Genomic DNA, 3,048 nt, shown 5'->3' on the forward strand with positions numbered 1-3,048 from the left:
TCTGTCCCACCCCCCCATAACCTCTTCCTCCTCATTCTGGCTCCCCTCACCTTTCTTCTTCAGACACCCACCTCCAAACAAAACTTCAGTCCCCAAGAAAGCACATGCCCAGGACATATTGAATGGCTCCAGGACAAGGCACATTGGCTGCAACATGGCTCCACAGTCCCCAGGCTCCAACCACTCCCCATGGAGGAGCGGATTCAAGGGACCGCCAAGACACCCCTTTCTATGCAGTTCCCCAGGACATGAGGCCTGTGCTGGTACGTACCCCACAAGATGGCAGGTAGGGCTCGCCTAGATGCGGCAGGGCTCTGAGGAAGGGAAGAGGGCAGCAGAGTCACAGGTGGGACCTTGATCCAGAGGGGCCCACCTCAGGGGTCCTGCAGGCCCTTTCAGGATGTAGGGGCTGTGGAATGACAAAGCTGAAGGGGGGCTGGGAAAGCTGGATACTTACCATCAGCTTGGGTCAGGTCCAGAAGAATCTGGGGCTGCACAGACAGGTCCTCGAGAACACTGACAAATTTCCCCATGACCTTGTCCTTAGTATTCGGGTCCTTGGCTGGGTCGGGGGGGGTGGAGGGGCAGCAGGTTACCCCCCAGATCCAGGGGGATTTGGTCCAGCTGAGGGGGGATAAAAGCCCCCTTCTACCTGACAGTCAGCTACATAGACTCCTGCCTGGTATTCTCTCACTATACCCCCCAGAGGGGGCAGTGCTGAGATTCAGCATGGAGAGTGGGTTTCCCAGGATGTCCAGTTTCCCCAGCAGGGCTGATGTGCTGACAAGTCCCTGGGATTCCCACCCCAGGGTTTCTCCCAGAGATGTATGCCTGGACCCCAGTGTCCTGCTCACCAGAATCTTCCCATCGCTATGAAACATCAAGCTGAGTCAAGGGGAGAATTAAGCCCAGAGCTGGCCAGGTACCCACTGCTCAGGTCCTAGTGTCAGCCCCCCCCCCACTTTCTGTGTGACACATTGTTGTCACATAGGCCTGCATCCCCATCCCAGGCTCTAAGGTCAACAAGTTGCAGGGTTGTGTGATCCTTGCAGCACCCAGGTATGGTTAGGTATGGTCAGGTATGGTCAGTATGGTCAGTATGGTCAGGTATGGTCAGTATGGTCAGGTATGGTCAGTATGGTCAGTATGGTCAGTATGGTCGGTATGGTCGGTATGGTCAGGTATGGTCAGTATGGCCAGGTCCCCGGCTGCCCTCCCCTGCAGGAGGCACATGGGGGAGGTGAGGCGCACCCAGGAACAGGCAGACCAAGCTCTTCTCGGGGGCGGTGGTATTCTCCATGCACAGGCTGACTTCTTTCTGGTCCTTGCTCACCACCACCACCTGGTTCTCCTTCGCATCTGAGAGAGAACAGGACGGGAGATGAGGTTACAGGATGAGGGAGGAGGCACCAACAGTGTCAGAGCCCATGAGGCCTCACAGCCCAGATCAAAGAGAACTCTGGCCCCTTTCCTTTTCTTTTTTCTTTTCTTTTTTTTTTTTTTTTTGCCTCCAAGGTTATTGCTGGGGCTCAGTGCCTACACTATGAATTCACTGCTTCTGGAGGCTATTTTCTCCCCTTTGTTGCCCTTGTTGTTTATCTTCGTTGTTATTGCTGTCGTTGGATAGGACAGACAGAAATCAAGGGAGGAGGGGAAGACAGAGAAGGAGAGAAAGATAGACATCTGCAGACCTGCTTCACCACCTGTGAAACAACCCCCCTGCAGGTGGGGAGCTGGGGGCTTGAACATGTGCACTTAACCCACTGCACGACCGCCCAGCCCCCTCTGGCCCCTCTTAAAGGGTGGGGGAGCCTATGGGTGTGGTTGTGGGGTCTAAGCACTTACAGTTAATGCTGTAGTAGGCGGGGTTGCTGGTTTTCTCAGCCAGGATGGCTTTCTCCACACACTTGTTGTCCTCCCTGGGGATGGGGACAGAATCAAGTGGGTACTTGAACATGAGCAGCACCTCATGGAAGATGGGGCTCAGGCCCTGAGGACCTGGACACCCTGGGACTGCGAGCACCATAAGGAAAGCAGGTCCCCCCAGACACCTGCCCAGCACTGTTCTGAGCCGGGTGCCCCCAGGGACACACCCACCATTCAGAGAGGGTGATCTCCAAGTTGTTCTCAGGGGTGAGTGCCAGAGCCTTGACGAACACTTTCAGGTGGGTGTTCTTGGCATCCAGGAGGGCGATGTTGTTGGCTGCCATGGCCACGGTGTACCACTTCCCAGGCAGCTGGGGAGACCATATTCTCACTTGGAGGCAGAAGGGGACTTGGGTCCCACTGGGAACACTCTACCCACCCCATTCTGGCAGGAGAGGTAGTGAGCTGTGGCAGAAGATGGCTCTCTGCCACCCACTCAACACGGTTTGTGGGATTCCCTGGATTTTGACTGCCCCTCTGTGTTAGCCCGTTAATCCAGGAGGATTAAAGTCCAGAAGTGAGTCATCAAGCTGGACTGGGGGGATGCAGGGCAGAGCAGATCTTCCCTGACACCATGGCTTCCATGTGACACTGCCTAGATGCCTACTGCCCTACTCCCAGACAGCTCACCCCTTACCCCCAGCCCAGTCACCCACAGACCTTCTGGATGTCCACATCCTTCATGGGCTGGGGGACATCGATGGCCTGGACGGCACACACGAGGGCCAGGGCGAGCAGGACACACTTCATGGCTGTGGTGGTAGTTGTAGCTCTGAGCTCGGAGAGTGACTGATGGAGGCTGAGCAGCAGACCCAGGGCCTCTTATAAGAGGTGCATCGTCCAGAGCTGGGTCACACCAGTCAGCCACTCCCCCACACACTTCCTAGAATCCCCTGGACACCTCTCCCAAGGCCCTGGGGGTTTCCTCCTCCTGGACAGCAGGGTGTCTCTTTCCTCTGAGTTCAAATAGGAAGGGGCTTTGTCCCTGGGGTTTGAACAGTTCCTGGAACAACACAGGGAATGGGTCTGGGGTTCAGGACAGGTGGGCTGCCAGCACCAGGGACACTTCCTGGGTCAGGCCCCTAGACAAGGACACGTCAGAGCTAGAGGAGCACCTAGTTG

The 3,048-nt window shown here is 56.3% G+C and overlaps 1 protein-coding gene across 1 annotated transcript; it reads right to left on the bottom strand.

Annotated features, from left to right (window-relative positions):
- Positions 1-297: 297 nt before the first annotated feature.
- On the bottom strand, positions 298-2,700 carry LOC132540813 (beta-lactoglobulin-1-like). The gene is made up of 6 exons (XM_060199002.1): positions 2,587-2,700; positions 2,098-2,237; positions 1,846-1,919; positions 1,252-1,359; positions 458-562; positions 298-314 (listed from the first exon to the last, which is right to left on the bottom strand). Exons 1-6 carry the CDS (start codon positions 2,674-2,676, stop codon positions 298-300), a joined length of 534 nt encoding a protein of 177 aa, XP_060054985.1. The 5' UTR covers positions 2,677-2,700.
- Positions 2,701-3,048: the final 348 nt, after the last annotated feature.

Source organism: Erinaceus europaeus, chromosome 10 (assembly GCF_950295315.1).
Source record: "Erinaceus europaeus chromosome 10, mEriEur2.1, whole genome shotgun sequence".
Classification (NCBI taxonomy): domain Eukaryota; kingdom Metazoa; phylum Chordata; class Mammalia; order Eulipotyphla; family Erinaceidae; genus Erinaceus; species Erinaceus europaeus.